General features: G+C 39.3%; 1 protein-coding gene across 3 annotated transcripts in view; it reads right to left on the minus strand.

The window, feature by feature from the left end:
• Nucleotides 1–2,430: 2,430 nt before the first annotated feature.
• Nucleotides 2,431–18,897, minus strand: part of LOC118423924 (succinate--hydroxymethylglutarate CoA-transferase-like) — a 64,763-nt gene continuing 48,296 nt past the window's right edge. For 2 of the 3 annotated variants that reach the window (XM_035832239.1, XM_035832238.1), the window contains exons 5-13: nucleotides 18,128–18,248; nucleotides 16,812–16,903; nucleotides 15,841–15,984; nucleotides 13,510–13,605; nucleotides 12,898–12,969; nucleotides 12,572–12,669; nucleotides 11,976–12,078; nucleotides 6,434–6,497; nucleotides 2,920–4,182 (exon numbers count right to left, since the gene is read on the minus strand). In XM_035832239.1, coding sequence (XP_035688132.1) covers nucleotides 4,022–4,182; nucleotides 6,434–6,497; nucleotides 11,976–12,078; nucleotides 12,572–12,669; nucleotides 12,898–12,969; nucleotides 13,510–13,605; nucleotides 15,841–15,984; nucleotides 16,812–16,903; nucleotides 18,128–18,248 — 951 coding nt within the window. In that variant the 3' untranslated portion in view covers nucleotides 2,920–4,021. Of the gene's footprint in view, nucleotides 4,183–6,433; nucleotides 6,498–11,975; nucleotides 12,079–12,571; nucleotides 12,670–12,897; nucleotides 12,970–13,509; nucleotides 13,606–15,840; nucleotides 15,985–16,811; nucleotides 16,904–18,127; nucleotides 18,249–18,897 lie in introns of all 3 variants that reach the window. The other variant, XR_004832139.1, reaches the window with a different exon arrangement.

Here is an 18,897-nt window from a genome sequence, read left to right on the forward strand (position 1 = left end):
GCAACCTTATGAGTGTATTACCAACGTATTTAATCAGTCACTTCTGTACTTCTAGGTGTGAAAGGAAAAAACAACGACATTTGCACAGTGGTTCTTTGTTGCAATTGAAGCAGGTGTTCTAGACCTGAAAAATCAAACCCTTCATGTGAAAAATTAGGGTAATTAGGTCGGTATTAATGCCCAAAACTACGGTGTACGACCTATCGCCTTGTCCGTTAATTTGACCATATGAATCAACAGGAAGATGATAACAATTGACGCTGATCCTTTTTCACCACGGACACGAGTTACCCATCGTATCATTCAAGAAGTAAGCTCTTACTAACAACAATAACCTTAATTACAAGATCATTACATTGGCAATGAGGGCACAGGACACAGGTGAAGGATACAGGTGCGTGATTAATCTACTAGTACGTTTGTCTGACCTGTCAATGCACAGGAAACGGAGTTCTCTTAGAAACCCTTTTTCTAATGTCCTTTCTGACACTACATTTCTTTGTTGCAGTGGACACGAGCCACAACTTTAAGGGTGATGTCATCTAGTAGTTAATCGTAACAACGACGTTTTGACAAATGTTATCTTTAAGTTTACACAAAAGTCTCACCCAATACAATTCAATTGTGACCTTGAAGAAATAAATATATCATACGTTTAGAAACAAATAATACCAAGTCTGGACATTTTCAAAGAGAAAATACACAATCTCCTCTGTATTTTCGATCAGTTGATCACACAAACGCAACCCTTCATCATACGCAGTTTTCTTCTTTCAACCATCAACGGTCGATGGCATTGCATTCATTGTTTACGGCTTGCCTTGACCCGTGCCCTAGATGTATTGTACATGATTCAAATTGTACATGGATTTAAGCGCCAAAAGAAGAAGCAAGGTCTTGGCTGACTACGTGCAAGAGACTCCACATTTTGGCACAGTTCCTTTCTAGCTCGTCCAAAGAATATGCATTATACACAGTCGATTTCCAACGTGGGAGGTACTGTCCACGACAATAGTACTGTCCGGATAAAAAGTGTGAAAAGTTCAAGTAGCAATCATGGCTAAAAACCCCGCTGTGACGAACACGTGGCAAGCATGTGAATTCTACTCGATTGTTCAACAGCATAACGTACCAAAAACATCAACAGTTTATGTCCTATTTTGCAATACACACAAAAGCTTCCCCTTTTTGTACAAATGGAATACAGAACAGTGGCAGACAATAGAGCCATTCCATATTGTTTTAATACGTTTTCTGTGTCTGTGTGTATCTGTATCTGTATCTGTATCTATATAGCCGGTATAACCGCCCTTCGGCGTAACACACCAGCTTCGCAGGCATGTGGTTATATTACGCTTGACGACTCGTCACACCAAGGGCGTTATATAAGATAACGTCCTTGGTCACACCTGACTTTTGCACATCTATCTGCAAGTGTTCTTTAAAACTATCCCCACTGTGCTTGGTGACAACATATTCCACTCTACGATAGTTCTGGGGAAATAGGAATTTTTGAACACATCAATCCTAAGGGGGAGAATACTGATAACCAGTACTAGGCTGAGAAAGGACTGTACAGTATATCTAGTACTATCCCGTATGTGTATGCGTAGGTCATTATATCAAGGTTTCTCATCCCTTTCGACATCGGTAGTGCTACCAAAGGAGCTTCAAGAAAGGCCGTTCACATTCTTCTTCTTATTTGGATGACACATGCCTATGAGTTCTTTGATAGGAAGCGGCTATACTGAAACCTTGCACTCAAATGAACCAAATTATCTGTCAAACCTGGAAGCCACCAAGGTACGAAATGTTGAAAATGTGACCATGAGGTATCATATGGAAGACTTAAGGCTTTACAAGACACATGCGTTCTGTGCAAAGATGCATTGTTGAGGACAGCAATCTAACGTCAAGTAATGACCAACATTTCATTGAAAATTATCTAGAATTCTCAAGTGGCATTGAAAGCATAATTAGTACTAAGAAAAGCCAACCATATAGCATTGAAGACGAATTTAAACTCTCAAGACGCTAGAACATTAATAAGGTTGGCAAACAGTTTAGATTGGTAAACATAATCTAGACTACTATTCCTATAACGTCGCTATCTTAAATTTGCAGAAGAATTCTACAAAGGTGTTAAACCATGCTTGTCAAATAGTTAAGGTGTTAGATATACAAGTCTACGTTTCAAGGTTGTCCTTCTTATACTTTGTATCCAGTGTAATAAACAACTACGTCTCGTAAAAATAGAAAACCAATAGACTAGTTGTCGAAGTATTTCTTTTTTGGCAGTCATTGCGTACGAAAAACTAACTACAATGTAGCGCTGTTGCTGAAAAATACAACTACGTACTTACACAACTGTACGTGTCTTTTCTATCTAAATTTAGCGCTTGACAAATAATCAGAGCAACGTTAGATATAGGGTTAAATCAAAATCAATGCTTTATTTGTCAAACACGTTAATGTATTAGTAGTCTGTTTCTATTCAGTTATTGTCCCGAAATTTATTTTCCAACACTTCAGATATATAACGGTAAACAAATAGGAAGTGAAAATGAAAACGCACAGATCTGAACACAGGCACGTTTGTAGCAAATTCAGGTAAAACTATATTCTGACATAACGATTTGAAGTCTTTGCATGGCGTGATCTTATTGTGTTAAACTTCCAAGTCACTCTCGGTGGTAAAAAATTTCGTTCGAAAATACACAATATTGCAAATAACTTCAAATAATACGCGTATAGCATACTACTAATTCACTGAATAATACCGTCTTTACAAATACGTATACCAATATTTTATCCCTTAGTGATTATCACCAAAATATTTTGTCACAAGATTCTCTGAGTCACTTCTCCTTAAGAATGATTCACACTTTTGATAAAAAAGATCAAACATCTGCAAAATAGTTGCCATCTAAAATCCATTTATTCCTTACAGTTTAATTAGAATTTTCTTAGCAACAATTTCATGGTATTCAGGGGTACACATTCTGATTGCACTTTGTCTTAAAAGCTTGACATTACCAAGAATATAAAATCATTTTCTGATGCTGTCGATACATTACTGTTCTCAACCGTATTCTAACATGAACTTGACATCTAAAATAAAGTATCTGAGTGTTAAAATTATTTGAACAAATCTTTTGCTAACACAAGTGTTAATCGTTACAATCTAACGACCAGTTTTACGATCTGGTCAAATTCATACACGATTACATGAAAACCCGTTTTCCGGCTCAACCCTTTGTAGAACGACGTTATAATTTATCTCTTCCCTTTTCACCAGAAGCATACTTATTTGTTTGAGGATACGGTATAACAATCGCAACGAAACAACAGTGGAATTGTACTCATTTTTTGACCATCACGACACCACTTACGACAAGAAGCTTTTTCCTGCAGGTTAAAAGTATTCCCTTTACGCATACCTCTTGTTTCTTACGAGGTAGCAACATATACAACATGTATACCAAGGAAGACAACAGATCGGCAATTTTCCTACCTGACGCACTGTGGAACAGGAACACATCTCAGCGACTGTACGTTCTGTTGAATTGAAAAGAGTCCGCATAGACTAGACATGACTTCATACACAAGTTCCCTTCCACTTCCAAGAAGCTTTTATGGACGGCACATACTGAAAAACCACATCCTGTCTACGGTATACACAGGGAATTCGCACTATGGCTCGAGTAACAATCGAACAAACGTCAACGAACGAAATGTTCTTAATCACTTGTTTTCTTACCTGATGTTGGGAGGGAACTGTCCATCCTGTAAGTTTAACTCCAGAATCTGGAACTGTGTTTATCATAGTATCCTCGGATGTACGGAATTCCATCCTTTTCAAGCAGGTTCCTGTATGTGTTGTGATGTCTTGTGATTTTTTTTTGGTTTTTTAATGCCTTTGGCTATTGATAAACTTGAATCTTGCGTTGCACACATCTGCACTGCCACTATTCTGTAATTGAAATCTGTCAATTAATAGCCTTGGATTGCAACGTTCCAGTTAGGAATCTTGAATACGAATTGCACCGACTTGGGACAAGTCTTGCATCTCTTTTTCGGTGTACTGCAAGAGATTGCCGAGGACCTCGGCTGTGTGTTGGCCCAGAGTGGGAGGCGGCAAATGCGTTTCCCTCTCACTTCCAGTGTACTTAACTGCGGGCCCTGTGATAAAAAAAATAAACCATTGGTCTACTAGTCACGAAATGATCGAAATGTTCATATTTTGGACGAGAATTTTATTTGCGAGGCGTCCTGTCTAGTTCTCTGGGAAGATTAGACTGCCTAAACGAGTTCTTGAAGCGAATGGGGACAAGCTTTAAGCGTAAACACCTACATCTAATAGTGATTGCTCAAGTTGTTACGCTAACAATTGAGTGGTTCAAACTGGCATTAAAATAGTTGGCCATGTCTAAAAGTTGCACAAATGTTAAACCACGAAATATGATGTGCAGTAAGTTGAGTCTTGGACGGTTTCTCTGCCTGCATGGCCGCTATTCAGACACAAGGTTATGTCTACGTTGCCAACGCCAACGCTACAGCCCTTTGAAGAACCTTTTGAAGAACTATTCATAAAGGTGCGTTACAAGTAGATTTATCCGTCAGAAGCAGCATTATAACTATTTTGTATTACAATGAAATTCATTCATGATTTTTAAAATATTTTTCATTGTCCAGAAGGACCAGAAGCACAGATTTTCGTCTAAAATTTTTGCATTTCTAGCCCTATCAAAACGTACCTTCATTTTACAATCACGAGCTTAATAAAATAAAATAAAATAAAAGATATCTTATAGTTGACAAAAATATCCCCTTATCTTTGACTTGTCAGACTGTACACGTTGCTTAATCTATTTATTAGTAAATCATTGTATTTTATGGTACAGGTAAGTTCAGTTCATCCTCGTGGTACAACACTCTTTCTCATTGAAATGTCGAAAATGGCATTTTTTGGGTCGAAAAATAAATCGGCTTTATTTTCAGTGAAAACTACCTGGTTGTTTAGGAAATTTCCTCTTTTAACCATAGCCAAAAAATGGCAACTTATTATTTTCGGTCCCATTGGTAATACATTACAGGGCGGGTAACAAACGTTACCGGTAACGTTTGTTACAACAGTAAACTTTACCCTGTTTTCTTCTAAAGGACTTACCTTATTGACTACATCATTTGGGTATAAGTGGATGTCCCAAGGAACATTTGAAAAGTGGGCAGCTTTTTTACACCAGGTCAAATAGAAAGCTTAGACAGCATCAAACAATGGTAACGTTTGTTACAGTCATTTCTGTACAACATTTTGTTAAGCAAGGTGGGATACAAATAACAGTCAACAACCCTTTCTTGTTTCTTTAGGAAGCCAGAAAAACTGTACAGCGTCACAAAAATGGTCATTTCTAGTCTTATACGTGGATAATAAAACCGTGGCAACCATCGTACTCGTGGTGGTAATGTTTGTTACAGAATCTGGCGACAGGAATAAACCACCTCACACAGCCTCCAAGATCAGTGACAGTGATCGGTCAGAGGGCCTTGGTTGCGGGTTTCACCTGCCGAACAATTATTCTGGGAACTGAATTGTTAAATTTTTGGCTACTATTTGAATTCTTCATTTCTTCTCAGGCGACAGCCATTTTTTAGGGTGTGAAATCCGACCCGTGGCTATAATAACCGTCTAAGCCATCAACCAATACGAATGTTGTTGTGCACCTTTTGTAAAACATTACAGGGGTTATGGAAAAATGAAAGAACCAGTGATGTTGTCTATAATTTTCTCCATATCAAGCCGTAAAGTCATGCGACAGCATTTCGACATTTAAATGAGAACGAGCCACAAATGTCACTAGATCTTTTACGCACGGTAGTACAGGAACACAAAAGTAGTGATTGTATTTGATAATTGAAATCTCAATAAAACAAATAAAACTTAAGATTCTTAAGCACATGTTGGCGCGAATAAACACTTTAAAAACATGATCAGCCATTTCAACATTTATTGTAAATGGTGACTTTTTAACTGTCAAGCTTTAAAGTCTTACAGCCAACTAAATGCACATAGCTGAATTGCACATGACAATAGATTAAACAATCGGACCATAACAAATACCTTAGACAACTATATTCACTCTAAAATCAGCTGTCTACAATGCATTAAAATCTACTCAACTTACTGCTGTTGTCTGAAATTAAAAGTAGCTTAAAAACACTGCTACCCTTGGACTACGCAGTTGGTAAACGTCTGTTGGTATGCATTTCCCCCAATACAGTCATCATTGAATGGTGATATTCATCTCAAGAGATGGAATATACATGTAAATTCATCTCAAGAGATGGAATATACATGTAAAATGCTGGATTTACATTGGTTTCTCTGCTTTATCACAAAAAAGGTTCTGTAACATATCACAACATCACCTACCTGGCACCCTTACAGTCCCAGCACCTGGATGGTCCATCTCAAGAATCATCTTGTTGTGAAGAACCTGCGTTTTTGTAAGCAGGTATTACAAACACATACATGTAGTACACAACAAAAAAGCAGAACTGTCAAAATTACTGTCAGTGGCAACATAGTGTTAAAAATAGATGAATAAATGAAGTCAAAAGAAGTCATCAAACCCATGAAAGCTAACTCGATGTATATTTTAGAATGTAATATGGCATTGGAACATAGGAAATAGTTTAAGTATCTGTCATTCTCATATATGTGCTACATGTACTTGCAATTTAGTCCTTGTTCATGTATTGCAATAAACTTTAATTTTGGATACATAGAGAACATTTAAACATTTCTGTATCGACATACATGTATGGTGCTGTATTGCATCCTAACAGTAACAGTGTGTGAAATCTAGCACACTAGTGTATGATTGTTAAGTTTTATCATACATGTCTTCCTGCAATTGTCAGGTGTATGTACGAGGGGTGATCAATAAGTTCTCGGCCTCACCAAGAAATAATAAGCACAACTCAAATTTTATGGCACAACTTCATAGTATAGAGCCTTTTATCAATATCCTTCAAATTTCAAATCAATGCATTACTTTACAGGCATTCGTTTTTTGCAAATCAGAAGGTAAGTGGCGAGAAAAAAGTGGTGTGAATTGCAATCAGACATGTGGGTCAAGTTCCCCGTGCCGTAAATTAACAAAAGACATTGTCAAAATGTTTGATAATGATTCTCTTCCTATTTGAAGCAAAAAGAATTGGGTGTCTGACTTCCAGCAGCGCAAGTTCGATCGCACACCTCAGGTCAAGTCAATTGTCCCATTTTTTTCGTTCTCCCTTACCTAACATTACTGGGTGTCGCCTGCAAAGTAATGAGCACAATAATTTGAATTTTGGTACATATTTATATAAGACTTTATACTTGACATCTATGCTTCAAAATCTGAGCTGTGCTTATTATTTCTCGGTAAATCCGAGGACTTATTGAAAACCCCACGTACATGTATGAAGTCTTATATAAATGTGTACCAAAATTCAAATTATTGTGATCATCATGTTGCAGGCGACACCCAGTAACGTGAGGTAAGGGAAAACGAAAAAAAAGTGGACAATTCATCTGCAACCTGAGATTTGCGGGTCAAATTGTCTGATCACACTTCACCCTTCTTTTTCTCGCCACTTACCTTCTAATTTAGAAAATACGAATGCCTGAAAAGTAATGACTCCAATGATTTGAAATTTGGAGGATATTGATAAAAGGCTTTATACTATGAAGTTGTGCATCACCCCTCGTACATGTACCTCTCCAAAACTTAGTTCAATAGTTGAAATTAAGAGGAGACATACATGAGCAACACATTTAGCAGTAGAGGAGATATCTTTTCTTCTTCCATAGTCAGAGGATTCCTAATGTTTGCTTTGGATGATGGAATATTATCGCCAATTAGAGGCCTTGATTCTCATGTGTCTCATGGTAGTCAATCAACTCCAAGGAGGACAGCATGTTATATTTAGCACACAGCAGGCATGGAGGTCCTTGTGTTTACTCTCTCTCTCTCTCTCTCTCTCTCTCTCTATATATATATATATATGAATATATATATATATATGAATATATATATATATATATATATATATATATATATATATATATATATATATATATATAGACAGACAGACATACATACAAACACATGTATATATATATAAAGCAGACAGGAAAGGGTTGAATGGATGCCAACACAGTCTGAGAGACATTTCACAGGTTCTCTGGCAAATTAAGGCCCAGGGGACTGGAAGAAAATGGTCACACAGGTGGCAACTATACACAGGATTCTTGGTGGGAAAAATTACCTAGGAGACTAGCAAGAGGTGGTGACAGTGTTCTTGTAGCGTAAGCCACTAGTCTAGCCTCATTTGCAGACTTTGGAAGCATTACCGTCTCTCTCTTTTTTGAGGGGGCACTGATTTACGATTTTCATCATGGGCTAAGGTTCTCTATGACAGGAAAGGGAGTTCTACAGAAGCAAAAGTCTGGCAAAGGAGGCTATCACTGGTTCAGGTTTGTATTCTTCCACTTTATCCTTTCATTAAAACCCACCCATACACTTATTCGTACCCTTGGAACAAATCTTTAGTTATCTTTTATACATTGTATCTTTTCAATAGAGGCGATGACTGCGCTACAATCACTAAGTAACTGAAGATATGACAGATTGCTCAACGAATGCCATAGGTTTTATCTTACATTTTGTGTTTCGTTGTCTTTTAAATCATACTATGGTGTTTCAAATCTTGTATCATATTCCAATTTTGAAATCTAGGGATACACAAATCCAATTTTGGTCAATCAATCAGCAGGATTGTTTTTATTTTTTGTTTACTTTGCACATAAAAGCAATGACAACAAAGTAAAGAAAAGTGCGGCAAAGAAAAGTAAAGAGGAGTTCAGCGATGTAGTGGAAAGGAGTCTAAACAAGTGATGAGAAGAGCGCATACAAGCTGTACTGTATCAATCATAACACCACAACCAGGTTTGAAGATCTGTGCATGTGTAACTACAAATATGGCTCATATGTTTAACATAGAAATGACACTAGGGTGTGGGCAGTGCACCTTGCTATGTACCCATACTTTGAACAATTTGGCATCAGTTCAACATACTGCCAGTTTTCTTGGATCCGTTCTTGAGTAGTTAGCTAAGGCCATTCATTTCAAAAGACAAGCGCTTTGAAGAGATGCTAAATACATTTATCAGTTTTGCTGACATTAAATGAAACAAACAGCAAGGGGCAAAAAAGCAGACAAGAATCTAATATCACTGTTGAATATGTGTCATAGGCCACAAGTAGAAAACACCATTGGTTGCAACTGTTATTGAGTTGGTCTTTAATGTGTGCATGTGTGTACGACATGTATGGATCGTATCTGTATGTATGCATGTGTGCATTTGTATACATATGTATACTTTGTGTGTGTGTGTGTGCGCGTGTGTGTGTGTGCATTGTGTGTGTGTGTATTTATGCATGTTTCCAAACAGCGTTCCCGCCAGGTTCTTGAAAGTATGCGTCCAAATATTGGGGAGGGGGGTAATGAGCGCCGGAGGCGCGAGACGAGCGCCGCAGGCGCTCGCTTTCTAGGGGGGTCCGGGGGCATGCTCCCCCGGGAAAATTTGGATTTTCAAACCCTCTAAAACACAATTTCCTGCAATTTGAGAGGAAAATCATGCGCTTGAGATTGGATGTCGGTTGCCTCTTTTACTCCCGTTATTCAGTAATCGACGACCGCCCTCTCGAACCCCAAAAATACGTTATATGAAAAAAAGAACTATAAGCACAGGGAATCAGCCTTCCGTGATCTGGCCAGGGTATAATTTGTCCAGACATGAAAATTTTTGATGCTTCGCAACAGGGCTCTAGCCAGTTCGTCAGCCCATGGAAAAATTTTGCCAATTTTTTCCGTCATTGAATAAAAAAAGGTCTAACGTTACCGAGTCGTGCGATCGATGTTGCGCCCTCCCGCATCAAATAGTTTTCCGAGACGATAAAATAACGACGCCATCACGCACATTTTGTGGTTTTTTTTTCTATTTTTCCCGATGATTTTACTCAAAATTTTCGTATCGGTGGGGTTTTACAAGGCCGTGCCGTCATTTTCCACGAGCGTGCGACCTCAGGTAACCCCGTTTTCGGCGTGAAATCTTTGGCTGGATTTCTTTTTAAATAGACCAAGAACGTTATACATTACTCGAAGGAGGACGATATGCTGCCTCTTTGGTAGTGATCAGTGCCGGTGTAGCCTTGAAGCAGTAGCCAGAAAGACGTCCCAACGTGCTGGGCGTTGCGATCGACGATCCGTCTGGGGAGGGGGGCGTGCCGCGCCATGTGCCACGGAGGCCAGTGCCAGTGCACAGCCGACTCGATCGACGCTTGACAACAATATTGCGGCCCCTTTTCTGCCACAAATTTTGTCTTTTTGAAACATAAGAAATTTTGAAAATAACAAATAAAGTGTACAGTTTTGGATTCTTCACTTATTTACCGCGCACCGCTTTTTTAACTTGGATAAATGGGGAAACTTTAATAGTAAATTGTTAGCACCTAGGGAAGAAACTTGCCAGGCGACACGGTCGGCTACCAATATCACAAAACAACGTCACGTGCGCCTAATACTCCGTAACTTTTGTTTTTTTCCCGGTGACCAATAACAGAGTACAACATTACATTTATCAAACGCTGATTGGTTATTAAGATGATTGGATTTGGACCTGGTGGCCAATCTAGACTGCTTGGCGCCGGTGGCCTGTTGCCAAAGATACCGACTGCCAATCAATTGCCCACAGCGTGAGAACTTTTGTTGAGATGTGCAACACTCGCACAGAACAGTTTGTTTTCTCAATACTAGTATTACCCACACATCTTTAACAAATACGTGAAAATGAGGATAAGTAAGTATCATGTTAAAATCAGAATATAAAATCTATATAAGATTTCTTCCAGACGAGTGTTAGAGAATGCTGACTGTCAGATGTATGTCACGGACTACAAAAAATTACATTGCGCATCGGACAGCTCAGACTGGCGCGTGGCTGGGTGTGTCGCACATGGGTCCGCTAGTTGTAAAACGTGCCGCGCTCCGCCCCATGCCCAGACTACTGGGATGACCGGAAAGTGAACAATTTGAAGTATAAATTGTAAAGGTAGGATTCCTTCTTATAAACACAGATTTTTTGAAAGATTCCAGATACATTTTGTACACTGGTGGTACAGGTCAGCCTTTCTTTCAGATTTTTTTATGGACGCATTCAGCCGAGCCGAATGCGTCTTTCCAGAAAAAAATGCGTCCAAAGACGTAAAGACGTATGCCTGGCGGGAACGCTGTTTCCAAAGTATCACAGCAAATTACATGTACATAACACATTGCAGCCGGGTGAAAGAATGTTAACCCTGCCTTGAACTTCCTTCCTCAAAATTCATCACAGCTTTACAAATGATATTTACAAGTAACTCATTAACCAATCATCTGTAAATAGTTTCATCAGGTTGGCAAATTACTCCTATAGTAAGGTTCTTCAAAAACACAACCAAAGTGTACTCAATTCCTAAGTTTCGATGTCTATCAGACACCATCATCAGGGTTAGGAAATCAGCTCCAGTCATGAACAGAGACGAGGGGGGATACAAACTGAGCCATGTTTGGGACGGCATTCATGCTGCTGCAGCGCCACCTACATCGGCTATAAGTAGCAGCAAGAATTAGACCCAGTCATTCTGACCCTGATGATGGTGTCTGGTAGACATTGAAACGCTGTAATTGAGTACAATTCTGGTTGTGTTTTTGAAGAACCTTACTATATGATTAACCAATCATGACAGCTGTATTGGGTCACAGTTGGGACTTGCCTTTGCCTTCATGATCTCCCTCATCACTGCAGCTGCATGACAATAGGATAAGATAAGAATCACCCTGACCCTGAAACCCAAATCACAGCTAGTTTATAAAGTATACCACACCTGGGGGTTGGAGAAAACCTGCTCCATGTTGTTTATTGGCCCGTAGGGAAAGCCGCTGCCCTCAAACACTGCAAACCATTCATCAGTAGTTTTCTCTGAAAATCTGAATATTATCAAGAAAAAAATCATGCAAAAGGCTGAAGAATAAAAAGACTGCAGACATATGACAGTAGTAAGGAATCTCCTGAAATTTCAATTATGTCTGTGTCATCAGGCACCAAGAAATGCTACATTCAAAGTTTACATAAATATCAATGTGCCTTTGATTATCCATAGAGTGAGTTTTGTTATTGTACATCTACTCGGTATGCTTGTTTGTTTGTTTGCGCTGTCTGGTCTTCTCTTTGTTTGCTTGTTTGTTTATTTTGTTTATATCTTATAAGAGGCTTTTTCTTCCATATTTTCTATGATCTACATGACATTATATACTACAGGTTACGTTGTATTCAAATAACAAAAAGGCTCTGACCTAACCTTCAACTAGTAGTTAGTAGGAATCTCTCTCTCTCTCTCTCTTTCTCTCTCTTAAGACACACGTTTATATTTTTCTATGTACATTGTATGACATTGTATTCTGTTAATATTTTAAAACTTGCCTTTGTGCCAGAGTTGCTATAAGCTGCTTCCTGTTTTCCACCCTGAGTTGGTTGCTGGCATAGCGTGGGTCATCAGCAAGGTGCTCGAGTTCTAAACCCTGAGTAGGAAAAACGGTGAGATGCAAAATGAAGCATCACAGAAAATGACCATTAAGTTTTTTTCCCCTAGAAATATCATTGCGTGGAATTAAGCAAGCACAGTAGAGGTATTCACAAATAAAGCTTGAAGTGCTCAACAACTGCCTTACCACCTTTCTTCACATAACTTTTCTTTCTTTCTTTATCAAGTTTTTCTTTCATGCATATCTTCAACAAAAACCTCTTACCTTACAGAGGGTTCTGAACAGATTGTTGTTCCCTGCACCAACGATTAAGCGGCCATCAGCTGTCTTGAATGCCTAGAAATTAATTATGCCAACATTTTCACGTGATATCTTAAGAAAAAAACCTCATTGACAGGGAATATTAGCAGCAGTTTGATGATTGACTAAATGCATTATGGTACATTTGTATATCGCCATTCACTCATGGCCAAGCATTATATCCATTACATACATATGTGCACACAACATTAAACTTGTTGGCGAAGTAGCAAAATACAGTAGCCTGGGTGCAATCTGGATAGTAGTTCGCTCCCATGTTCCCTTTTGCAACCCGTCTGGAGACCTGCACATTCAAACCGTTTGGTGGTGACGCCAGTTAATGAGCGAAGTTAGGAATAGGTTCTAGAGCGCTTGTTCAATGACAACAGGCCTTCCGCGAGCGGATAAAGAACTTGTCCGGTGTTAGAATGCCTGTTCGAACGATCACTTGAACCCATTCCATAATTCGCTCATATGTAGGGACCAATCAGCGCCTGCGTCCCAAATTTAGATGATTCCAGACGCTAACGTTGTCAAGGTTCCCAGACGAAACAGCAATTTTGTCTCTATATCTACCTGGTAAGGCACGATGCTCTCATGTCCAGTTCCCCAGCGTCTGGCCTCCTGACCAGCCATTAGATAGTTCGCAGCAATATGGGAAATGCAGGCTACCTGATGGATACATAATGAAGCAAACATAGAAAACATGTCAGTCACAGAGAAAAATACAACAGTATACAAAATCTCTGGTGGGTTAGCTTTGCCTACAAGCATGGAAGAGTAATCTTCACCAAGGTTAAATTTCATTTCAGAACCATTTTGTACCTGAAGTTTGTAGGGTTGTAGACAGCAAAACGTTAGAAGCCGGGGAAGGACCTGTATTGTCATATATCTTATTTCATATGTTCGTATATAGATGTCAGCAAAACAAGGAACAAATTAATTATGGTCACCTGTATTGATTATTGTAGAACTGAACTTCTGGTTGTGATATCTCTAATATTTGATTCTTTCTTTATTGTCACAGTAGTTGAAACTAAATATTCCTGAATGCTCCTTTTTGCAAACTTTGTCTTCACTTCTCTACTTGATATTACAAACATTTCTGGACAGCATTCTGTACATGTTTAAGTTTTAAATGAGCAACAAGTAACACCGGATTGGTATAGGTTACATGTACATCTACGAGGGGCATTCAATAAGTAATAACTCTGACTCATTTCCCATAGCAGGAGATAAATGAAATTTGGCACAGTTATTAGCCTTTCTCTTCATAAAAACTACGTAGAGTTATGCATTTCTCCCATCGTTTGATGCAGCTCTAGACACCGTTTTTGTAGGACACCCCAGGTTGGTCCTCCAACAGATGCCTCATCAATGGCAGAAGAGGAACGACCAGGTCTGGGAGCTGTTTCCGCAGACTTCCGGCCATGTTTGAATTCAGGATGCCAGCATTTTACAAGGTCATATGATGGGACATCATCACCATAAGTTTCTTTCATTTCATCAAAAGTCTCATTTGGTGTGCGTCCTTTCAAATACAAAAACCGGATCACTGCGCGACACTCAACTGGCTCCATTTCACACCTGGTCCATTTCACACCTAACTTAGTTCAAACACCAGTAAATCAGAAACCACAATTAGTTCAGAGTTTTCTTTTGCAACATAAACTATAGAGATATGAATCATTACACATGCAAAATTTCATCTAGATTAGACAACTGGAAGTGGGTCAGAGTTATTACTTATTGAACGCCCCTCGTAGAAACCTCAGAGGGACAGTCACTATGATAAATGTAGTACTTGAACCCACCTATTAGTATGTAATAGCAGAGTTACAGTGTGTGTGTGGCATTTCATAGCTCGCCAAAGGGTAAGTATGTGTACAAAACATATATAAATGTGATCTATTTTGGGGTGCGCCCCTCCCCCTTCCTCTCAACCTTTTGTTCACCTGCGTCAGGTGCGTGTGATATAAACACAACACCTGGCACTGGGTCACACGCAGAAACAAAACTTATATAAAAGACGGCCGGAGGGGAAACATACAGACTGTCAGACATATCACATTGCTACTGTCAGCACAATGGGGATATACTTCAAGTATTCTTGGTATTTTGAATATCTTTGGGACTGGCTAGGAAGGATCGAGAAAGGGTCATATAAACATTTTCATTTTGAACTTGGGTGGGCCAAATGCATATAGTTTTTCAGTTTGCAGCCTTAGGGTATGAATGGCAAGAAGTTTACAGATCATCGAGTCAAGCAACTGTTGAGAGGTGAATTTGTTACATGTCTTATGGTTGCACGTTTGTCAGCCTGGGAGAATGTTTGAAATTGTAACAGAAACGGATAGCTACGAAAATGTTAAGAGTTTTGTATTCGCCACCAACTCAGGCGAGCTCTATACAGCCTCGAGTGTGGCAGTAAGACTTTGCACCATTCACCAGGGGTGCCTAATGAAAAGTAAATACCAGTCTTATGAGAATTACAATAATTTCTTTCATACAAATTTTATAGTATCCATTAGGATGCATACATTTTGTTGGACCAGTGCCTGGGTCATGAGCAGCAAATTCAAGATGGGGGTTGAACATTGTTTCCAGGTAGTGGATTGTATGAATTCCATAAAATTTGTAATTGTATTTCGTAAAACTTGTATATTGGGCACACAATCAAGCACCCCTACTACTATCAAGTTCAAACGGACTGTCCTGTCCCTTACGAGATAATGAATTAGTTCTACCCCCGTTAAGTTCTAATGTTCATGGACGTTGTCTGACCCTTGCCTCTTCCCTCATGACCTCAATGAAAAGCAGCCTGCAGGCCAATTTGAGCTTTCATGAATAAACAAAGGTTCAAATAAGCAAATTGTCCGTTACAGCACAATAGAGTTTCTCTGTAACCTGTGTAGACAGGAGATTACAGTCGATGTGCTGGCCCACGCCGGTGCGATGTCGCTGCAGCAGTGCCGCCATGATGGCTCCGTGAGCCATCAGTCCCGTGGCCAGATCTGTCATGGCCACCCCCACACGCACAGGGTCTCCATCCTGAAGAACATGCCGGAAGAATTTATCAAAATCATGATAATTATAAATTTAAATTTGTGTTCTTTTGTTCCTCAATCTTTCTCTTTTTTTTTACCACTTCATTTTTTTTATTAATAAATAAAAGTGTCAGACAGAGAGTAGAGTTTGTATGTACACGTGCCATTGGAGTTATCAGAAGAGCTGCTAGGAGGCTTGCAACGTACATCCCTCCTGTCGTTAGCCTGGGTACCATCCGGATAATAGTTAGCTCCAAGGTTTATTATAAACTACATACTGTTGCTTCTCGCTCCAACTTTTATCATACACTATATGCAGTCACTTCTCTGCTATTCCATCTGGGAACCTTGACATCTCTAACGTCTGGAATCGTCAAAATTTTGGAAGAGGGTGCTGATTGGACACGCACATGAGTGACTATTAAGGAATCGGTTCACCCGAAACGCCCTCCGTCCGCTTGGTGTTGGAACGCCTGTTCGACCAAGCATTCTAGAACCTATTCCTTAATTTGCTCATTTAATAGCTATAACTGACGTCACAACCGAAAGATTTGAATGTACAGGTCCCCAGATGGGTAACTGAAGCGAACGTAGCAGCGAACTACTATATGGTACCCATATGGAACCCATACAGTACCCAGGCTATCCTATCACTCCTTATGTTTCAATATTTTCACAATATCGAATTTGAGCTTCAATCTCATCTCTTGTACTATACACAGAAACGTGTGCTGTTGGTTTGTTGTCTATTTTGTTTCTTGCTCGTGTAACATGACTAGTAAACAACCTTAAGATATAACAAATGTGCCACCTCTATCCTAGCTCAGTCACCTCTGGTCCTGTTATATGTAGGAGGCCTCCCATAGCTGCAGCAATGACATCATAGCCTCCCCTCTTAGCATATGGACCATCTGAACCATAGCCTGTAGGATACACAGAGAAGGTGTCAGTCAGGAGAGCCTCCTTGCAGATGGATCTGGCATTGCACATGAAGTTTCAGTTGAAGAATACTGACCAGGAATGGTCATAAGTCGGTAACGGTTGTGTAAAAAACCTTGTACCAAGAGAGAGAAGGTCACATATTATGGGAGACATTTTGACACTGTAATGAAATGAAAATGCATCTAATTCCTGCTTTCCAGAATACTGTACAGGTACCTTACTAATACATTCATGTATATGGGACACATGGACCTGGAAAGATGTTGGAGGTTGTATGAATAATTATGCTGGTGTACTTTCAAACAACTTGGTCACTCATTTTTTCTGATATTATTGAATTTTTTTTAAAGATTTGCATGGTCATTCCCTGGTCTTTGCTATCTTTGAGGTGCAATCTATCTTCATCTCATTTTGTGCAGTCATCTTTCCACAGGTTTGGACCATACTTCAGTGACTAGGCAAAAGCGCCCCCTAGATGCCATGCTTTTCACTGCACCAGTCCAAAGCTCCCAGTATTTACATGTATATCTATGAAGGAGACAGGGGAATTAATATTGTATTCATCCTGCCAACATATATGGAAAATGTTCTTAATACATGACATAAATATGTGCAATTGGGAAACACGGCCTTAACACAAACATGACCAGAATGGTGTAAAAAAGGACTGTCTGTGTGCATCAACCACATTATTGAGTCAGTATGGTACAACTATCCTTAACCTTGTTGCTGCTACCTATTACGTGTTTTAGCCTACATGTACTTAGCAGGGTTAATTCAGACATAAGATTTTCATCAATTGCACAAAAGATATACTGAATTTCATGAACATAGTAATTATAAATACTTGTTAGCATTTAAATCAGGAGAGAGATTATCATATTAAGGGCTTTCAACTTTTGATTTTCTTTTTACATTCTTATCCCTTTTAATGAACTGCTTTTATCAATATCCCTTAATTCACAAGTTGGGATTCAGAACACACCTGTCATCAGTGTTAAAATGGTTGTAAGATAAGATAATATTTCAAATATAATAGATGGATAGCTAGACTTTATCTTATACCTACAGGTTTGTACAGAATGCACCCCCAAGAGATAAGAGTCATAGGTCATTGAAAAGTGGGCCACCCAAAAGCTTTTGACCTCATTCTTCTTCTTTCATTCAAAATTTGCCTCTGAATCTTTCTTGCTCATCATCATTACCTGTGATAGAACAGTGGATGAGATGAGGAGCATGCTGCCTCAGATGGTGGTACCCCAGACCCATCTCCTCCAGCTTCCCTGGCAGGTAGTTCTCCACTAGAACATCACTCTTCTCTGCAAGCTGCACAGACACACAACAAACAAAAGTCCTACAGTCATTTATAATATCAGACAACAGTTTCATTCGTTCCTTAGAACAATTCAGCAGTCTCTATCAGACTTACTACGTTGGCCATTATAGGGAGAATACTGTAATTCAACAGGAGAGTTTTGCTACCAACAGTCATTTATAATATCAGACAACAGTTTCATTCGTTCCTTAGAATAATTCAGCAGTCTCTATCAGACTTACTACGTTGGCCATTATAGGGAGAATACTGTAATTCAACAGGAGAGTTTTGCTACCAAAGGAGTTGGTTGACCTCCAGAGGGGAAACACAAAACGTGGACTGTACATGTGCGTCCTCCCCTGGCCAATTTCCCGATTTTTTTGCGAATTCTCCAATCCCCACACCCTCGTAGGAAGGCCTGGAGGAGGCTAATAATTCAGAGTCTAAGTGTGTTACCTAGTGGCACATAGGGCAACAAGTTTCCTTGCAGTTTCAGTAGCAGGATGTATTCTTACAAGGAGGGGTAATGCTATCCCTTCCTCTTTAACATGTTCAAGGCACCTACTCGAACTTGGGCGACAATTTCATTTCCCTTCTGAAAGACGGGTGCAGCCCCAACCGAGTTACCATAACCAGGATTGAGCCGGAGTACCCTGTTAC

The sequence above is a fragment of the Branchiostoma floridae genome, chromosome 10 (assembly GCF_000003815.2).
Source record: "Branchiostoma floridae strain S238N-H82 chromosome 10, Bfl_VNyyK, whole genome shotgun sequence".
NCBI lineage: Eukaryota > Metazoa > Chordata > Leptocardii > Amphioxiformes > Branchiostomatidae > Branchiostoma > Branchiostoma floridae.